General features: G+C 34.9%; 1 protein-coding gene across 1 annotated transcript; it reads right to left on the bottom strand.

Moving 5' to 3' along the window:
- Positions 1-4,100: 4,100 nt before the first annotated feature.
- Positions 4,101-19,071, bottom strand: LOC115967914 (serine carboxypeptidase-like 18). The gene is made up of 14 exons (XM_031087071.1): positions 18,719-19,071; positions 18,468-18,604; positions 8,327-8,403; positions 8,102-8,224; positions 6,641-6,743; positions 6,489-6,526; positions 6,254-6,355; positions 6,025-6,105; positions 5,779-5,928; positions 5,523-5,594; positions 5,075-5,199; positions 4,780-4,893; positions 4,595-4,649; positions 4,101-4,484 (listed from the first exon to the last, which is right to left on the bottom strand). Exons 1-14 carry the CDS (start codon positions 18,856-18,858, stop codon positions 4,401-4,403), a joined length of 1,401 nt encoding a protein of 466 aa, XP_030942931.1. The 5' UTR covers positions 18,859-19,071; the 3' UTR covers positions 4,101-4,400.
- Positions 19,072-19,444: the final 373 nt, after the last annotated feature.

The following is a 19,444-nucleotide window of genomic DNA, read 5'->3' as shown; positions in this document are numbered from 1 at the left end:
ATACTATTTGGACTAAGGCGCGGCACTCGCTCTCTTTAAGGAGATTGTTCAAGCCCAAAGCTCCACCAGAAAGAACACCCTTCTTTGCCAATAACCTCTCTATTTTTGTGTGTGTATGTTATATTAACTTGAATTGGGTCTGAATGAGTCTATTTATAGGCTCAATGGGCCTCATGAAATTACTACCCAATTTATTCTGATTAATTAGGCCCATTATTCTGCTATAGTGGTGTTACAAGATTAATTGTTGGATACCATTTTTTATACCTCCACCCTTCACCTTCCCCTTGCGCACGTATTTAGCCCAATATCTGAGACAATTCATGTTAGCCCATTAATCACCACAATTAAAAAGAATAAAATAGTCTCTCTCCTTTTCAATGTGGGATTAAATATTTTCACTAACTCCTCATCTTCCATATTCACTCCCACATCTTTACATTTATGTTATAACATTTATTCATTTTAATTATTTAATATTAAAATGCTCCAACACCTTGCAATATTTCTTTAGGTGAAGAAGTTTCCTCCTGCCTCAAGAAAAGGTCTGAGGAATATGAATTTATATCATAAAGAAACACTTTAGTTTCTCTAAATTATGTGAATTATATATTAGTTTAAAAAATGAACTTTGACATACATTGTAAGAGCATCATAACTAAATTGACTTCTCTCCATACACAAATTGTTTGGGGGTCTAAGGGAGAAATAGTTCGAGTTATGGTTTTAGTAGTATATTGTAACTATCTCAAAAAACAAAAAATACAAGAAAGTCTTGAAAAAATTTTCCTTAAATGATTCTTATAATTATATAACAATTGGGCTTAATTGGTTAATTAGCTTAAAATTTACGGAAAATTATTGAATACTCCCGAAGTGCTATAAATATGCACTTCTTCCCCTCACATGAATTGTGGGTCCTACCATAAATTTAATTAGTGAAACCCACAGTTATGTAAGATAAGGGAGTATACATTTATGGTACTCCAGAAGTACCCAATAATTACCCAAAATTTACATATTACAAAAAAGTCTTGAAAATGTTTCCTTAAATGATTCTTGGATTATCACTATTGGAGTACATTTGAACCTTAAAAATATTTCTATAATTACATTAACAATTGGGCTTAATCTGTTAATTAGCTTAAAATTGACTATATAAATATATATATATATATATATATATATATTAAAAGCAAAATTTAGAGAAAATCCAATTAGATTTCAATTGAATTCTTAATTTTGCACCACATGTTCCATTTAATTTTTAATTTTTTTTATTAAGTGAATTATTGAGTGTAAAAATCAGAGGGTCCAAATCCAATTAGATTCTAAATTGAATCTCAATTGGAGTCTAATTTTGTGTCGTGTGTCCATCTAATTTTTTAATTTTTGTGGCAGGTAAATTATTCGGTGCAAAAACCGAAGAGCCTAAATCCGATTAAATTCTAAATTCTATATATATGTATATGTATATATAAACACACACACACACACACACACAATGAAAAACAATTACATGTTTTAGAAACATATGGTTTAAAAAATGTGTAACCTAATACCATGTATAATTTGAACATCTTTTAAAAAAATGTATAATTTGAACTATGTAATTGTGATTGTTTTTAATTGTATCCGTGCACATGCATGGAGTTACACACTAGTTGAGTGTAAAAATCGAAAAGTTTAAATTTTAATAAATTCTAAATTGGAGTCTAATTTTGTGCCACGTGTCCATCTAATTTATTAATTTTTGTGGAAAATGAATTATTTGGTACAAAAACCAAATAGTCGAAATCCATTTAATATATATATATATATATTAAAAGCCTAAAATCAAAGAAAATCCAATTAGATTTCAATTAAATTCTCAATTTTGAACCATGTGCCCCATTTAATTTTTAAATTTTGTGTCAAATGAATTATCTTTTATGTAACCTCATGAATATACACATGTACAATTAAAAACAATCACAATTACACTATTCAAATTTTACCTTTTTTTTAAGAAGAGATTCAAATTATACATGTTATTAGCTTATATATTTTTTAAACCATACATTTCTAAAGTATGTAATGATTTCTCATTAGTTATATATATATATATATATATAATTTAATTTAGCTAGATCTAAATGTTGGCTAGGTAAGCGTCCTATTGCAATGAATCACTATATGAACTCAAATTGAAATTATTTAAGGCACACTTGGTACATTAAATGAAGATTATGAAAGGAATGATAATCCTTATTGTAGAGTCTATATTTTTAGATTGACAACCATGAACAAATATAACATTTTATAATATAGTTTTTCTAGTTGATTAGTGTTGAATTAAACCTTGGAACAAGACAAATCAAGTTTAGAACAGCTGAAGGTTCAAGAATGCAAAAAATAGAGTGCTGGAATATTGCATTTCAACTACAGGCTTGAAAGGTTGAAAGTCACTTACTTCAATTAGTTGAACTGCATGTCTCGACTGATCAAGACTCAAGCAGAATGAATTTTCAACTTCTTTTTTCAGCTGTTTCATCTAGGATTTTGATGGATCTTATGTACATATGAATACAAACCCTAGAGCACATTCTTTAAGACACAAGAGGGTAGTGTTATGTACACAAGTTTGGAGTTTTTCCAAACCCTTTTAAAGCTACAACTAGAGACTACATGCAAACATTGGATCTAATTATTTAGTAAAGTTGTTGCAGTCAGTTAACCATAGTTGCTGATCAAATATTTTAGTAGAAATTTCAAAGTTATGAACATGGAAGTGATGGAAAAATGCATGTTTGTATCACATACAAAACATACGTAACGAAAAATTAACGGATCTACTTTATTCGTAATTGATAACATATACTATGTAAATTTTAGAATACAAGAATAAGAGAGTTTACTTTGGTGTGGTGAAATTCAAAATCAAAGATTAGAAGTACTTAGGAACACTTTTAATTTTCACTCCAATTCCACTTGTACCCAAGAAGTGTGGTCTCTCAATCAGTTTATATGTGTATGTTCAAGGGAGAATAAGAGAGTGTCCAACACTCACATACAAACAATTTCAATCTCTTACAAAATTTTGTATGTTTCTCTCCTTATAACTGATTATCTAATTGAGCTAGCCTCTTGGGCCATTCCAATTGGGCTTAAGTATGTGGCTTGGAGTAAAATCAAAAGGGAACAAATAAGACTCTAACTCCAATGGGTCTTGGGCTTTTCTGTCAACTCTTAACAAGTTTAATGTTATCATTAATTATATTTAATACCACTATATAAATATAATTGCACTCTAGGCCTTATTAATAAATTATATTCCAAGACTTTATTGTACATGTAACCCCTTCATAAAATATTCATAATAATACAAAGTCATAAATGTAGACTTTCACTTTGAAGATTATTACATCTTAATCCTTGAATACCCGATTTAATCCTTTAAGTTATTCATCATATATTTATGAAATCCAATTTCATAAATATATACTTTAGTAACTCTTTACTAAAGTAGTTAGATCTAACATTCTGAATAACCAAACCCATTAAACTTATCTCAAGGGAATATTTCATATCTCTGTTAAGAGACTATAAATTTCATATTGAGAATATATGTTCTATCAACACTAAATGTGATTGCCCAACATACTGAGGTTTTGACCGTGACTTTAGATCTCACTCTTGATATATCAAAACAACCTACACTTCATGATCATTTCCAATATTCTCTCAAGATTAAGAGTTCATGTAAATAGAAGTCATGAAATTTATTATTCAATTGACAGTCGTTAGGAGAATAATAAATCTCATAGCGGTCCAGTTCAATATGTTTTAACTCTTAAAACATATCAATATATCAACTAGAAGTCTCCAGTTCCATGATCAAGACAAATCATCTTAGTTGATACGTTATGGCCTTCGTAGATGAAATGCCCAATTTCATCATCGACTACGAACTAAAATTTTGAGTTTACAAAGAATTTGTAACTTATATCTTCTGTGACTAAATCACATACTATGCATCTCATGGAATATATGATAATGTCCAAATATTCATGTTACCATTATTTTAAATAATAATAAAAACAACTTTATTAATCACAACATTAAGTCATATATAATGTCATACATAATATCATACATAACATCATATAATAGGATTTAAGGGCACTAATCTTAACAGGAAGTTCATGTGCAACAACGCCCATAATAGAAGAGTCTGTGCATTCGGAACTTCGTGTAGTCACACCAATAAATACAACATGAGGTAGCAGTAGATTTAGGGTTAAGTCCGCGGTTAAAAGTTGATTAACCTTGTGACATTTGGGACCAAAAACCCTAACACTTATTACTAGGAATAAAATATGCTTTAACATTCCTCCAAAAGCAATAATTGAAGGAAAGAACTAGAGAGGATAGTAGTGAATCCATCTATGGAACATGTCATAACATTCCTTGCGTTTATACTCTGTTGGAGAGTGTCCAGCTCCCTACACAAATTTAAAAGAATTAATGTTATTTTATTTTATTTTAATTAATTGCTTGCATAAATAAATGAAAACTTTTTAATGAAGTAAAAAATTATGGTTCTTTTCCTTGCCTTTATAGTTGCATATGTCAAACGATATCCGCTATTTGTATATCTCCTTGTGTACCTAGAGAATAATATACACATTATTAACAATAAGAAAACAACAATAATAGTAAAGCCCTAGTTTTAAGTGGGAAAAAGAAAATGGAAGGAAACAAAATGCTTATGTCCGATATCATATCTTATAAACTCACCCTGCAACCTGACCATCAACAAACCATGGTCTCCATTCAGTATCAATTGTCAAATCTAGAGAATTAATCCATTGTTCAACAGCAATATGTGTGACAGTCATGTCATGATCGCCACTGCAAGAGTAAAATTGTAGATATGAATAAAATTATTAATTATCTGGCACATACAATTTAAATTGCTGTAATTTAATTATGTAACTAATTCTTATATTTCAGTTTGGTTTTATATTTGTAATAGCATTAGTAATAATTAATACAAATAAATACTTAGTGCAGTGATCTTGCAGATTGGTACCTGAAAACCAAGATTTGCAAGCCTGAGCTGGTCAAATTTTTATAATAGGGAAACGCATCTTTGACATTGAAGGAGTACTCCGACTTCAAGGTGATGTTGCATCTAAAGACTTCTTTGACTGTTCCCTGTAGAGATAACTCACAATACAAGTAGCTTAGCGCCCATCAGCTTTTCATTGATAGTACTTAAAATATTCACAATTTCTTTTTTAATTGTTGATGGGAATGTTATTTTGTAAAAGAAAATTTGTTCTGAAACTTGTTTTACATTGTATTGAACTATCAAGAATTACTTATTTAGCACCCATTTGCTTTTCATTGATAGTATACTTAAAATATTCACAATTTCTTTTTTAATTGTTGATGTGGATGTTTATTTTGTAAAAGAAAAGGTTTGTGTCCTCAAACTTGTTGTTTGTCATTGTACTGTACTATCAAGAATTACTTACCGGTCGAACATGAAGAGCATCTTGGACACTTTTATAATTTATCCATATGTCAAAGAGAATATAATCAAAATTCTGCAAAAATAAAGTGACAAATAAAACAATGAATAAAATTAGTTCCACTATTGTACAGTCTTACATTTATAACCAGTGGATGAATGAGCATTTATAAGTTATAACAAGTGCAAGAATGTTGCTTTATCCACAGAAAAAAATAAAAAATAAAAAAGGTGCAAGAATGTGAGAGAGAGAATTTTACTTTGCACCAAAAGTCTCCATTCCTAGACCATGGTAGGATGAAATTTCTTGAGTTTTCTTTAAGAACTCCTTGAGCACCTTCTTTAGGTTTTGGTGATACGAACGCACAATTGGGACCCAAGATATCTGCTTCATTTACTTGCTCTATGCACTAAATATTCAGATTAACGAACACTCATTCTTGGTGCCCATATAATCGACCAAAATCTATGATGTTATAATAAACATAAGTGATACTCTATCCAACCTGGGATATTGATGCAACTGCCTCGGTGCATTTTGGATTTGTCGAATCGATGTAATTCCCATTGCAACTAGTTTTGGCTGACTGAAATAGCACTTAACAAGAACAACTATGAAGATGATAGCCAAAATGTGAAACGCAAATGAAATCCAATTAGCTAGTTTTAGTTACTTATCAAAACTTTGTCTTAACTTGTTATCAAAAAAAAAAAAAAAAACCTTGTCTTAACTACCTTATACATTGCATCTGATATTAGAGCCATTCGGTGTGCAAATGTTACTATTGTGTTATCTTCGAGATCTGAATTTGTATGTGGGCATCCAAGCGAGAGTCCCTTGCATTATTTTGAAGAACATTATATTCTAATATTCATCGAAATACCAAATGAAAAGGATTTATATTATTAAAAAAAAAAAAAGAGAGAGAGAGAGAGAGAGAAATTCAAGTCCAATAATTTGATTGTGTACTTTGATATTCACTTGAGGCTCAATTCCTGCTTCATTGCCTGCAACTCAATAAAAAAGAATCAAGTTTGAAGATTGCGATTAATATTGAGTATACCAGAGACTTGATTCATTGAGGTAAGCTCTATTAGATGCTTGTGATCAATATAAGTTACCATTTATAATATCTTGGGCTAGAATTGGGGTGACCAATCCTTGATATGAGTCGCTCCCCAGATAGACCATATTGTTCATGAAATTTGAGTGTTCGATCAACCACTGTGTCACGAATAAACAGATCATGAGTTAATAAAAATATGCTGGCCTTCCATGGAACTAAATTAGCAATTTGGTTTTAAAAAATTACACTTGGTCTCCATTTAATTCTAAAGGCCATAAAAAAATTATTATGGATCTAAAATTTTAAATAAAGTTAACAAGTCTAAAAAAATTAGCTTAATAACAAAAATTACCAATAGTAAAGCTAAAAAAATTAAATGCAATCAACAAATTTTATCCAAAACAAACAACCTAACCTTTTAAAAAATTTTAAACAAAATAATTTTGCTCTTAGCCAGTAGCAAACACAAGCATCAAAGACAGATGCCAAGTTTCCTTTTTCATAAAAGATTTCATTGCAATGTATTAAGAAAAAACAATTTGCTTTTTTATTTTTTTTATTATTATTACTTTTTTTAATACTTCTACCCCCTAACTTGAAGTCCTACCTCCGTCTTTGCTCCTATGAGCATTAGCATAGACTCAATATTAAAAAACTATAGAACACTTCATTTTTCGAATCAAATTCTTGCTAAATTCATCTCAAAGCCCTTGCATCAAACTTAATAATTCTACTAAATTGCAAATTATACCCCTAAACTTTGTAATAATTTCAATCTCGCCCCTTAAATTTTCAAAATTTTGATCCACTCTCCTAAAGTTAGGTATTGTTTGGATTTGCTCCCTTCCATCAATACACTATGTCTGGCCTTTCATTAAATGCCAAATTGGCACCCCAATGACACCTTCTATGTTTGTAATTGATTTGGTTTTGCACCCTTAATATTTGAGGTTATTTTGATTAATTTAGAACTCTAATGGATAGTTAGGCATGGTGCATTGACAGAAGCAAGCAAATCCAAACAATACCTAACGTTACGGGAGTAGATCAAAATTTTAAAACTTTATAGGGTAAAATCAAAATTACTCCAATTAAATGTTTTAGGTGGAAGAGCAAGAGTGTCATCATACAAGAGTTGAGCACTATTTACATTTTTTTTTTTTTTTTTTTTTGGAGAATCCACGCCGATGTTACTAAGAATCATGCTGGAAAATCAGCAATTACAAGGAAAGAAAATTCTGGAGGAACAAACTCCATCCAAACATTTAAAGAGAAAGAAAACTTAACTTTCCTAGCTAAAGTATGGGCTACTGAATTACTTTGCCTTCTTACATGGGAGAAGGAGTGAACTCTAAAAGAGTTTGAGATAGACTACGTTGTGTTCAAGGCATTATTGTTGGCTACACCCTGTCCCTCTCTCCATGATCATTCAACAATGGTGCTAACAAAGCCATTATATCTAATTAAATGTAACAATTAGGCATTTTTATTGGCTCTCACCATCAATTACACTCACATTTCTCAGAAACTCATAGGCTTGTGCAGCTACTTTTGTGTCAGATTCGCTCCAAGCTTCCGAGATTGTTGCATAGGAGAAGCCAGCACCCACAGGTGCATCTAAAAATAACACATTGGCTGTCTGCAAAAGCATTATGATTATCACTTTAAGCAAAATTCGAAGGAAAATGTGTCTAGAATAATGGAAATTAATGAGAAATCGCAGAAGTACTAAACTGTGTACCTTTGTCCATGTGTTTGGTTCATATATCAGTGTTGGTAAGCCCCCAGTGTAATCAGTGATATTGAATTTTAATGGGCCTACGAGTGAACATGGAAGTTTAAATGAAATTTTTCTGAAATATCATTGAAAATAAACAATAAAATTGGGGGGGGAAAAAAGAAAAATTACATTTAGATAAAATTCTAACAAAAACAAATATTAAAAAAAAAATTTTAAAACTTTTGTATACAAGTTTTAATAATTTATATCTGCTTATAGTGTCATGAAAGCTCTCTTTTGTTAGTCGGAATTGAAAATCTGAAGTATGTTAAAAATTAATAGAATATGCCTTTTTGAAGAGAGAGAGGTATTGGTCAATCCTTTGTCGAAGTTTGTTAAACTTTGTCAACTTGTTTTGCCTTCTAGGGCTTGGCAGCATAATTTGATACTAATGCTTATTCCTCCATTTGATTATGGCAAACAGTTTTTTATTACTTTCAAAACAAAAAATCGTGCATGTTACTCTTTTTTTTTTGAAACCAAAAGCAAACTTCATTGAATATTATGAAGAGTCAAGATACAACGCTTCAAAGGCAGGCAGAGGGGATTCCTCCACCCAAACCAACTCATCCTCAACATTTCTATCCTAACGTGCTAACGCATGAGCCACTGTATTGGCTGTTCGTGGAACACAATTCACAGTTAAGTTGCCTATCCCTGCTGCAATGCAATTAACGTCTCCATACAGTTGTCCCAGCCAAGAGGATGTAGTATGAATGCTTGTAATGGAGGTCATGACCACCTTATTGTCTCCCTCAATAATTAAATCCCTGAAACCCGCATCCACTGCAAATTCTAAAGCTTTTCGGCAAGCTAATATTTCTGCCTCCTCACTATCAATAACCGGTGTCCTCCGGGTGAAATTGACGCCATAAAAAAATGTGATTTAAGGTGTCTTAACCTAGCTCAAGGGTTATAAAAAATAACTTTGAAAATTTTTGGCAATGTTTAAATGGTGTGACGGAAACACCATAATTTATCGGGACGCTCAAAGTTATTAAATGAGATATGAAGTTAAAGATCTATTCGTGAGTTCCAGTTAATTCAATTGGTAAAGTTTTTTATCTTAAATAAGAGATCTTATAACAATTCTATCTTAAATGTGGTTTTGATAAATTTATTCTCCTCATGTCATGAGAGGCTGGCACTATAAGTTAAAGGAGTTAATACCATTCCAGAAGCCGTTTCAATTTAGTTAGAAAAACGAAATATTTCAATACCAATTAATATCGGTGTACCGTTTCAAGATTATTGCTAATTATATAAATTTATACACACACATGTTAGAAAAAGTCAAAACCCACACAATTTATTAAATATTTTTATAAATTTATAAAATATTTTTATTCTTAAGTTTTAGTTAAAATTTAATTTTTTAAAATTCATTATACATTTATATTAATAATACAAACCTTTTTTAGATGACACATGGTAGTAAATTTTATTTATTATTATTATTAAAACTATAAATCCATTAGACATTAATATTATTTTGGTGTACTATGTAGTACGTGTACCGTAGTTGAAGTTAATATATATATATATATATATATATATTTTTTAAAAAAGGTTAAAGTTTGAATTGATCTTCACATTAGTGGGTGTCAGACACACAAAAGAATAAAGTAAAATATAAAATTATTTTATTCAAAATCTGAAGTTGGAACTTGAAACTTTGGAAGAAGTAACGTTGGGTCAAGCATAGAGGACAAAACCAAAAGAAATTTAAGGCTTAGGTAGTGTGTTTAAATAATAGTTTTCAGTTTTTTTAGAAATACTTATGGGTGAAAAAGTGTATGAAAATGCGTGTAATATTGTTTAAAAACTGAAAACATGTGTTTAAATTTATATTAAAATTATATTAAAAGCCAAACTTGAACAAAACTAAGGAAAGAGGTTTTTGGCCTTCTGGGTCTTAACGAAGAAGAAGAAGAAGAGGGAGGAGATCGGCGAAATAGGGCTCCGGCAATGTGGCGGTGACATTCTGACAATGACAATGGTAGTAGAGTGAGAGACATTATCTTTTCATTAGATCTGAAACTTCTTCTTTTTAATCTAAAAGTCCTGATCTATTTCGGTCCGATATGATTTTTCTGGCCGAAATATGATATTTCATTTGGTATAGTTGGAACAACTCAGTAGGACCGGTATTTGAACCAGAACGAAATCCATGTGTTTCTGTACTGTTTTAAGCTCAGGTAGGGAAAATATCGGCCATATTGGCCGGTACGGTACGGTACAGTTGCCATCTTCTTTGAAAAAAAAAAAAAAAAAACAAAAACAAAAACTGTTGCCATAGTTGCTATAAGAGGAATTCTATTGCCAAATCCCAAGAATTTCTGAAAAGGTTTCGTTATATATTTTTTTATAATTTCAATAATCTACAATAAACTTTTGTTTAATAATAAATTAATTTTGGGTCTTATAAGTTAGTTGCACTAGGTGTCTTAAAGTATGTATTTTAAGCTATTTTATCACGTAGGAGCTTTCCCTCTCATCTAACGAGCTTTACCTCCCTTAGATTTTTTCTGAGGGTTTGCTTTCTTTTTTTGAAGAGTTTTTCTGGGGATCAATTACTTTCGAAAAGAAAGGATGGCAGACAATGTGATAAATGGTTTGGAAAACATGAAATTAACTAATGAAGAGGAAGAAGTGATAGAGATTGCAGATGAGGGAAGAAAGGACGAGATAGAGAGTTGCACCCTGAGCTTGATAGGAAAATTCCTAACGTGCAAATCCTTTAACAAAAGGGCGGCTATCTCCACGCTGAAGAAGGCCTGGGGACTTGAGGATCGGGTTCAGTTCGTGGAGGTGGGCTAAAATCTTCTCCAATTCAAATTCCAAGAAGAGTTTGATATGGAGAGGATACTCAGAAGTGGGCCTTGGACTTTTGATAACCAGGCACTCTTGCTAGCCAGATGGAGGAAGGGTATGACGGCGAGGAATGTGAAGTTTGACTTGATCTCTATGTGGGTCCAGATATGGGATGCCCCGTTTGATATGACATCTCCCATGGTGGCTAAAGCGATGGGGAGCAAAATAGGTATAGTGGAAGAGGTTGAGAAGAAGCTGAAACATGAAGCCCAGAAGTTGTTCATGAGAGTGAGAGTATCTATTCCACTCTCTAAACCGATTCGACGGGGTGGTCTTATTGCAGGTTCAGATGGAGTGAGGTATTGGGTAAACTTTAAGTACGAACGAATGCCATTGTTTTGCCACTATTGTGGCTTACTAGGGCACGACACCAGGCACTGCGCAAGCTTCTATGCTGCGGCGAAGAATGTGGGAGAGATGGAGTGTCCATATGGTGACTGGCTGAGGGCCAGGGGTTTACGTACCGGTTCTCCTGTAAAACAGGGGTCGTCGAGCTCTGTTCCGAGTAACAAAAACAGGGGTCCATTAAACTCTCAAGATTGTACCGGTGAGGCGTCGTAGGCTCCGGCGGCACAAGGGATAGTTTCAGCTAACCCTAAGGGAAGTGACGGTTACATAAGAGGAATGAATGACAACACGGAAACAGTTTAGGATTCTCAGGAAATTAATGTCGTGCAAGAAGGAAGGGATAGACTTGTAACGGATACGTGGGGCGCGAATCATGGGGATATAAACTTGGTGCATTCAAATTCTAAGGATGTTAGTAAGGAAGTGTCCATTCCTGCTGAGCACGTGACTGAGAATGTCTAGCTTGGGCCGGCAAAGCCCACGGCCAAATGGACCAAAATTCCTCGGATGGACTGTGGGCTAGAAAATGGAGATAAGGTTAAATCCTTTCCAATTTTGGGGAAGAGAGGATCGGCCCAGTTGGTGGGAGAGGAAGATGCAGAAAAGTACGTGAAACGAGGGGTGAAACGGGGGAAACTCCAAGATGACAATTTACTAAACTTTGCGGCAGGGGTGCTCGATCACCCTTGCCGATCACAATGAAGCTGCTGAGCTGGAACTGCCAAGGGCTTGGGAACCCTTGGACAGTTCGAAGCCGTCACAAAATGGTGAAGGATCAAGCTCCCAATATTTGTTTCCTCATGGAAACAAGGCTGGATAAGAAAGGTTTTAAGAAGCATAATAAGGACCTGCCTTTTCCCAATCAACTCATAGTGAAAAACCCAAACTCTGGAGGCGGTTTAGCTCTGTTCTGGAAGCATGGAGTGGACGTGGATGTTATTAATTTTACACAAAACCATATTTTAGCAAGGGTGAGGGAGGGGGACGGTTTTGTGTGGTACATGACTGGGTTTTATGGCTGGCCAGAGTCTTCGCAAAAATCCAAGTCGTGGGCATTACTCCATCACTTGATGTCTTTCGTGGAGGGTCCTTGGATGTGCATAGAGGATTTTAACGCCATTTTGCATTCTCATGAGAAACAGAGTGCTCGGGCACCTCCATACAACCAAATGGATGAGTTCAAGGAAGCCTTGGAACAGTGCCACCTAACTAATTTGGGGTTTGTTGGGTATCCTTTCACCTGGAACAACAAACGTTCAGGTTTGGCCAACACTAGGCAGCGCTTAGATCGTGCAGTAGCAACTGAGAGTTGGAAAATGAAATTTTCGGCAAGTGTTGTTAATCATCTTGTTTCACATGCTTCTGACCATGCACCAATACTTTTGCAGATTAGAACTCCTAGAAGCAGTTGTGCAAGGGATCCAAGACCTTTCAAGTTTGAAGAGTCGTGGTTACTGTGGGAGGAATGTGAAGCAATGGTTCATGAGGCTTGGACAAAACCGGTTGGATTGTGCTCGGGTTTGAATGGGATAAAGGAGAGAATCTCAAGCTGTGGAATGGACTTGCATGCATGGGCTCCACCAGAATCCACCCTGATACAGAGAGAATCAAAACACTCCAAAAATGGGTGGAAGACCTCAACAAGGAAGAGACAACAGATGACAGTAAGGCTGAATTCTTAGCAATCAGTAAGGAGATGGATGATCTATTAATGAAGCAAGAGATTTACTGGGCACAACGATCAAGGATTTCATGGCTAAAGCATGGGGATAAGAACACGAAATTTTTTCACTCTAAGGCATCAAATAGAAGAAGGAGAAATTTGATTCAGGGGATAAGAACACAAGACAATAGGTGGGTGGAGGACATATCAGATATTGGTCAGGTAGCCACCAGTTATTTTGAGAGGATGTTTACAGTAGGTCCATGTGACTGGGTGGAGGAGTGTTTGAATGCCGTTCAACAAAAAATCACTGATGATATGAAGGAGATTTTGACCAGGGAATACAGTGTGGATGAGATCAAAGCAACGTTGTTCCAAATGGGACCAACAAAGGCTCCTGGACTTGATGGTATGAATGCACTTTTTTACCAAAAATTTTGGAATATTGTTGGTGATGATGTTGTTGTAGCGGTATTAGATTTTCTAAATTCTGGAAATATGGACCCTGCTGTGAATTACACCCACATTATTCTTATCCCAAAAATCAAATCCTCAGAGAAAATGTCTGACTATAGACCTATCAGCCTTTGTAATGTCATCTATAAAATCATCTCTAAAGTCATAGCCAACAGACTGAAACAAATACTTCCCCATATAATCTCTCCTACCCAGAGTGCTTTTGTTCCCAGCTGCCTTATAACTGATAATATATTGGTTGCTTATGAATGTTTACATGCCATGTATTGTCGTAAAAAAGGCAAAAAATGCTCTATTGCACTGAAACTGGACATTAGTAAAGCTTATGACAGGGTTGAGTGGGCTTTTCTCAAAGGCATTATGGAAAAGATGGGGTTTCCTGAGATTTGGATTGATCGGATCATGTCTTGTGTTACCACTCCTTCTTTCTCTGTATGCATTAATGGTAAACCCTTTGGTAATATCTCACCATCTAGGGGGATCCGACAGGGAGACCCATGATCTCCTTATTTGTTTCTCCTATGTGCAGAGGGTTTTACTTCACTTCTAGCCAAAGCTGAGATGGAGGGACAGATTCATGGGATGTCCATTTGCAGAAGTGCTCCCTGTATTTCTAATCTTCTATTTGCAGATGATTCTCTAGTATTTTCCCAGGCAAACCAAGGAGAGGTGTAGGTGTTGATGGAGATCTTGGACTTGTATGCTTCGGCTTCAAGGCAATGCATAAATTTGGAAAAGTCTTCCATTTATTTTAGCAACAATACTGAAGCAAGGCATAGGGAAGAGATTAAGAACATGTTAGGGGTACAGGAAGTCGCAAGATTTGAATCTTATTTGGGGCTACCAACCTTGATTGGTAGATCTAAATATCAAACCTTCTCCTTTCTCAAGGATAGAATTTGGAAAAAGCTCCAGGGTTGGAAGGGTAAACTGTTGTCGAGGGCGAGGAAGGAAGTACCAATAAAAGCTGTAGCTCAATCTATTCCCACATACACTATGGGGGTTTTTCTTTTACCTCTGAAGCTCTGTAATGAACTCAATGCCATGTGTGCTCGATTCTGGTGGGGTCAGGTGGGTGATGAAAGGAAGATCCATTGGAAGAGTTAGGATTCGATGTCTAAGCCAAAAAGGGAAGGGGGCATGGGATTTAGGGACATTCGGTGTTTTACTTTTGGCAATGCTTGCCAAGCAAGGTTGGAGGCTGATCCAGGATACAGGTTCTTTGGTATATGCTTGCTTCAAGGCTACGTACTTTCCAAGGTGCAGTTTCTTGGAGGCTAAGGATGCTCCCAACAGCTCATATGTTTGGAAAAGTATTCTAGCTGCTCAAGAAATCCTGAAAAATGGATGTTGCTGGAGGGTGGGAACTGGAGCTAATATTATAGTTATGGCAGATAAGTGGATACCGAATCACCCTAGCAACATGGTGATTTACCAACCATAGGAGGTAGAATGGGAATGGAGGGTGGTGGAACTTATTGACTGGAATGTTGGTGTCTGGGATAAAAATTTGATAGAGATGAAGTTCCATAAAGAAGATGCTGATGCAATCCTTAGAATCCCACTTAGTAGAAGATTCGTGGCTGACTCTATTTTTTGGCTCTTCAACAGAGATGGGGACTATTCTGTCAAGTCAGGTTATAAGGTAGCATGTAAAGTCAGGAAGGAAGCGAGCATGCAGGGGGAAAGCTCAATGGCAGGAGATAGCAAGTTGGTGTGGAGAAAGATATGGCAGATGCACATTCCAAATAAAATTCAAGTCTTCGTGTGGCGGGCTTGTCATGGTATTCTACCTACCCGTGCCAACTTGCTTCGAAAACATGTAGTTGAAAATAGTACATGTGTACTTTGTAAACGAACTAGTGAAACAGAGCTGCATGTGTTGTGAGAATGTGGCATGGCTCAGGACATATGGGCTGTGAGCATGAGGAAGTTACAAAAAGGAAAGGGTGGCCAACTCGATTTTCTGCACTTGGTGGAGGAATTAATGGTGAAGCTGTCTCGGGAGGAGTTGGAGTTGTTTTTCGTACAAGCTTGGCTCATATGGACTCAGCGCAATACAATGACATTTGGTGGAGTGATTTAGGACCCTCCTCGACTGGTGAAGAGAGCTGGTGAATTCTTGGAGGAGTTTAAACTGTCCCAAGTCCAGCTGACTGTGTCGACAGTTAGTGCAAGAAGTTCAAGGTGGAATCCCCCGCCATGCTTGAGTTACAAACTCAACTTTGATGCAGCCATCTTCCAGGACGGTGAGGCGTCGGGTTTCGGGGTGGTGATTCGGAATAACGGTGGGGAGGTTATGGCGGCTCTATTTGTAAGAGGACCGGTTGTCTCTGACAGTGAGGAAACGGAGGTGTTGGCTTGTAGGAAGGCGCTGGAGTTTGCTGCAGATTCGGGCTTCACTGATCTGGTACTTGAAGGAGACAACTCGGTGGTTATGAACGCCATTTCAAGCTCATGCATGTTTCAGTCCAGGTTGGGCCATTTGTATTCCGACGTCCACTGCCTGGCTACGGGACTACATGTCCGTTCGCTGTCTTGTGTTGTTTGTTCAGCTAATTCCGTGGCTCACTCTCTAGCTCGTTTTGCACATTGTATCAATGAGGATATGATTTGGTTAGAGGAATCCCCTCAACCGGCCTTGGAAGCTCTGTACTTTGATGCACATTAAGCTTTAATATAAAGATGCGTTTTCAAAAAAAAAAAAGCTATTTTATCATGTGACTTATTATAAGTATATTAAAATTATTAATATAATTTACTCCAAGAAACTAAATTGTCAAAAATTCCAAGAAATTGAAAGATAATTTCATTATTTTATAATCTTTAATAATATATATATGTTTCTTCATAAGAACTCGATATTTCCTGATATGCAATTCTTATCAACTTTAAAGAAATTTGTGTTCGTATAAAATAAATAAAAAAGTAATTTTTTTTTTATAAAAAAAAGTCTTTTTTTGTTCTTTTATTTTTGCTATTTATTTATTCTATTTAGTATGCATCCCTTATCATGTGTGATTTCTTCAAGAATCTTTCTCGATTCTTGGCACATGTAATTTACTGAAAATTTACTCACTAGTCAGTGTGTAGTCACTACAATAAAGTATGAAATTAGTGTAGGGTTATTTAGTGTGCGTTTGTTTGTCCTTTTAGGAGCTCAAAAAGCCCATATTACAAAAAGCTGAAGGAAAATTGCGTTTGGCTCAGCCCAAAACGCAACTTTTTGATAAAAGTTACGTTTTGGGCATAGGCAAAAAACGCGGTCTAAACGCGCAAAATTTATGGACCTCAGGAGGTCCATAAATCAAAACGCGCACTACGCGTTTGAACTGTTACCGTTGGCTGATAATGAATTACGAAAATACTCATAAAATTCATCAGTTCTCTCAACGCCTGAAGCCTCACGCCCCTTATCTCATCTCTCTGCTCTCCCTTTGCACGAAGCTCCTTTCACGCCTCCCATCTCTTCTCTCTGCTCTGCCCTCTCTGTGGTAAGTCTCTATGCTCTGTCTTTCTTCGTCTTCCTCTTCTTCTTCTTTCTTTCTGTCTTTCTGCGTGTTTATGGTTGTTTGGCTGTGGGTTTGGGTATCGCTATTTTTGTTTTTAGTGTTCTATCTCTTTTGGTCTCATAAATCTTGGGTTTGTGGACTTATTTGTGCTATTTGATTTCTGTAGTTTTGGATTGTAGTTTGTGTTTTGGGTAATGATTTTTCTGTGTGTTCTTTGGGTTGATTTCTCATGGGTATGGGTTGGTTATGATTTCTCTGTTCTTTGGGTTGATTTCTCATGGGTATGGGTTGTTTTGATTTCTCTGTTCTTTGGTTGATTCAAGTAATTGAGAGAGCCAAAGAGCTTCTGGAATCAAGCGGAAAAGGGAAAAAAAAAAAAAAAAAAAGAGAGAAGAAATTGAGAGAGCCGGAGAGCTTCTGGAATCAAGTGGAAGTAAAGGAAAAAGAGAGAGGAAAGAATGAGGAGCTTCTGAAAAGTAGAAGTAAAGAAAAAGAAAAAGGAGAGGATGTGGACAATGGTATACGTGTGTGGTGGACAAAATGCAAGAGAAAAAAAAAATGGAAAAGGAAACGTATGGATGAAAGAAAGGCAAAGAATTAGAAATCACAATTCAAAAATATTACCATAATATTTTCACAATATTTTCACAATAAATTTTAAGTAATTAGCTAATATTGATGAGTAAAAATATAATTTCAGTAATGAATTCAAATTAAAACTAGTAACAATTTTTCATATAAAATTTTGTTATGATTCTTGTGAAAGTATTGCAAAAAATATTGTGGATATAACACTTTTTGTTGAAAAATATAATTGTTGAGAATGAATAGAAAAAGAAAAAATAAATATTAAAAAAGAATAAATTTGATTACAAAATAAAAATTAAAAAAGTGGGTAGGCAAAAGATAAATGTCACTGTTGATTGTCCAAACAGTACAAAAATTTGTCTATCCTGTTGGAAATGCTCTTATGTATACATTGTACTTTTAGGTAATTTATCTCTCAAACTGCCACTTTTATAAGTGCTAGCCAAACACTCAGTTTTTTCAAAAAACACTTTTTAACAGCTTTTACCAAACACTCAGTTTTTTGAAAATGCACTTTTTCATTATGTACTTTTTCATTATGCACTTTTTGAAAACTCCACTTTTTCATTATGCACTGTTACAAAAAGCTAAACCAAACTCACCCTTAGATGCAAAGAGAAAAGGAAGAAGAAAATCATACCAATCTGGTACAAAAATCCATTCAAAGCAGAACAACCAGGGCCTCCGTTGAAGTAGAGCAAGAGAGGATCAGCTCCCGGGTTCCCTTCCGACTCGATGAAATAGTAGAAGAATTCCACTTCACCAACACTAATGTATCTATATACAAATTCCCATCAACACCATCACCAATCAATTAACCTGTTCTCTATAAAATCTTTAGAAAATGAATTAAGATATATAGTCTTAACTGCAGAAACTAATAGCGCATACCCAGTTTCAAGTTTAAAGGGCAATTCACCAGGGAAGCCAGGAAGAGTCTTGACAATCCAGTGTGAGACTGCAGTTCTAGTGCCTGATACAAGCAGTAGAAGCAGCAAATACAAGCATACCGAACTTGATTTGGAAGACATTAATGTAAAGGTGCTTATCTCAAAAAAAAAGTTATGCGCATGCAGTTGTTTGATACTTTTTTTTTTTTTTTAACTGAAAAGGTAGAATCGGTATATTAAAATGACCACAAGTACAATAAATAAAAAAATGGGTTTGCAGCCACTCAGGGCTAACCTCACTTCAGGCCTAGCCACAAGACAAAGGACACTAATACAATATTAAAAAGCCACAGGACAAAGGAAACACATCTACAATATTAAAAGCCCCATGTCACCCAACGAATTAAATATTAAAAGCCCCACGCAGTTGTTTGATACTAAAATGTAGGTATAGATCATAACAAACAAAAAAAGGGTAGGTATAGAAGGTTAGGTGAATAGCCAAGGGAATTAATAAAGCTCAAGAACGTTGGATGGAATGTTGTTGAGTTTAGTAGTAATAAAATAAGTGATGATGTGCTCAAATCGTCAGTCAGTTGTAGGTTTCAAATCATTCTAATGGGTACCAGTGAAATAAGAACAATAGGACCAAATAGAAGGTACCGATGTGGTACCGACCAAGAACCTTCTGAAGGTCAAATCAGTGAATGATAAACCTCTAAAAACT

This window comes from Quercus lobata, chromosome 11 (genome assembly GCF_001633185.2).
Source record: "Quercus lobata isolate SW786 chromosome 11, ValleyOak3.0 Primary Assembly, whole genome shotgun sequence".
NCBI classification, from domain to species: domain Eukaryota; kingdom Viridiplantae; phylum Streptophyta; class Magnoliopsida; order Fagales; family Fagaceae; genus Quercus; species Quercus lobata.
The sequence above is the reverse complement of the archived record's forward strand: the minus strand, read 5'-3'. Positions and strand labels throughout refer to the sequence as shown.

Bases quoted from the DNA above. Each gene is read 5' to 3' on its own strand.
- LOC115967914 (XM_031087071.1), bottom strand. From the start codon at position 18,858: ATGTCTTCCAAATCAAGTTCGGTATGCTTGTATTTGCTGCTTCTACTG. The intron at 18,605-18,718 runs GTATGCGCTATT...ATTTGTATATAG, and splicing joins CCCTTTAAACTTGAAACTGG to ATACATTAGTGTTGGTGAAG. The intron at 5,200-5,522 runs GTAAGTAATTCT...TTATCTCTACAG, and splicing joins ATGCTCTTCATGTTCGACCG to GGAACAGTCAAAGAAGTCTT.